Raw genomic sequence first — 1963 nt, forward strand, 5'->3', positions numbered from 1 at the left:
GAATTTTGAGAGAGGTCAAATTTATGTGGGTAAAGTTTCATTAAGCTAAATTTACAGTATTACTAGTGGATGTTCAGTGGGTTAGGGATTCATAGTCAGCCATTAATGAGAAAGCTCAAAGCTTGATTAATGAAGGAAAAAACAGAGGAAGATAGAGAAAGAAGAAAGTGGTAAAAGATTAGAGTAAGGAAGAAGAGAAGAGTATATATTAAGAGGGGGCATTAAGAAGGGAGACTTAGGAAGGACTGGAGGAAACAACTGGTACTTTCTGCATTTTCGGGTTGATCATTGTCGGGCTTGAGATGAAGCAGCCATGGAAGGAGAGCAGGAAGAGGAGTGGGAAAAGGGAAGAAGAAGAAGCCAACCATGGTTAGGTCAAATTCGATATTTAACGGGCATTTAACGGAAAAAAGTAAAATAGTGTCACGGTTGTAATTAGCATATAGTTGGGGGTACCATTGGAATTAACGTGGGTACCATTGATATTTTGCTAAAATAAAGAGGTACCATTGATAATACTCCATAATAAAATGATAACAACAAAGTATAATCAGTATAATAAACACTAAGTAGTATCTAAATTGACCGCGTCTTCGGCGTTGTTATTTTGTTGTCGTTGTATGCCGCACAGTCTATTCCAAAGTAATATCCTATTGCGATACTGTATCTCTAAGTCTTTACATGAATTGTTAGCTACTCTCGAATTTTGTTGGACTAGAGGCAGTGGAGATGAATCATCTTTCATTAAAAGCTGAACATAATGATTTCTATTAACCCAAAGAATATGTATAAGTTTGTTTACGCCACGCGTTCCCCCTGTTCTCCTTAACGGAAGCACTAAACAGTTATACATTGAATGACCATCAGCAGAGCCATAATACGCAATTGCTATGTTCAGAAAGGTTGCGGCGGAATATAATGTTGTCGTTTCAATCCAGTGACTGTACGGAGCAGGTCCTTTGTTGTGGGCACCAATTCTGTATATAGCTTCCTCAACCAAATCATCTGATAGATACACGCGTGCATATTGCTCTCTATGCGTTTCCATATCCAAACTGATTGCACGTCGTAAAAGAGGCCATGCTTCCTCGCCCCCTAACTCTGTGGCGGCAATGGCTCTAAAATCACAATTACCGTCACCGATGACATCAATCCAGTCAAACAGAAATGGCGGAAGAATAAACGAAATGTTATATGGCCACAGAAAAATTGAAAAATCACGTCCTGCTGAACCATCTGAAATAATAACAGTATATTAATATCATTCATTTGACCTAGAACATATAAGAGTATACGCAAACAAATAAGGGTACCTGATAAGTTGAAACTAAAGTTAATTCCAGCTAATGATTGGTGCGACCGACTGCTAGATCTACCAGTAGATCTCCCGCGTGATGAAGATCTGGATCCGGGACCCCTTGAGGACGAGCTGCTTTACTCAAATGCACTTTTGTTTCTCCTCAGGGTTCTGTTTGTCATTGGTCTTCCCTTCCTTGGTGGACTTTCTTGTGGCTCAGGTATATCTACTCCATCAGGGTGTAGTTCTTGTTCAAGTACCTGAGACACGCACCGTACAACTGAGGGGTCGACTTTTAAAACTTCATCCACCAACGATTGAAAGTACTCCTTATCATCGGCGTTTGCGTGTCGTACTTCTTCGTTGGCGTCTTCTTCTGGCTCTAAGTACTTTAACGTTTTCCAAAACGGATGTATATCGTCCAAGTACAAAGCACCATTAGACCTGATTGACAAGTAACAGTAACACACGCATGGTAATCCGTGGGTTTTTTAAAAGACACAACCGCATTTTTCAAAAAGACAACTACCTAAGTTTAACATCCGGTTATGCTCCATCATCAATTTTTCCAAAGCAAATATGGAAACAAGACGATACAACGGTCTGAGAAAATTAAGTCGCGACGTCCTTGAAATGGAATTCCTAGATTCCTCCAGAGCTTGCCTT

General features: G+C 40.0%; 1 protein-coding gene across 1 annotated transcript in view; it reads right to left on the reverse strand.

Moving 5' to 3' along the window:
• Nucleotides 1–565: 565 nt before the first annotated feature.
• The window catches only part of LOC130808400 (uncharacterized), a gene marked incomplete at its 5' end in the record, with an annotated part of 95696 nt that continues 94298 nt past the window's right edge, over nucleotides 566–1963 (reverse strand). The window contains 3 exons of the mRNA XM_057673878.1: nucleotides 566–738; nucleotides 862–1236; nucleotides 1449–1557. Coding sequence (XP_057529861.1) covers nucleotides 566–738; nucleotides 862–1236; nucleotides 1449–1557 — 657 coding nt within the window. The remainder of the gene's footprint in view (nucleotides 739–861; nucleotides 1237–1448; nucleotides 1558–1963) is intronic.

This window comes from Amaranthus tricolor, chromosome 1 (assembly GCF_026212465.1).
Source record: "Amaranthus tricolor cultivar Red isolate AtriRed21 chromosome 1, ASM2621246v1, whole genome shotgun sequence".
NCBI classification, from domain to species: Eukaryota; Viridiplantae; Streptophyta; class Magnoliopsida; order Caryophyllales; family Amaranthaceae; genus Amaranthus; species Amaranthus tricolor.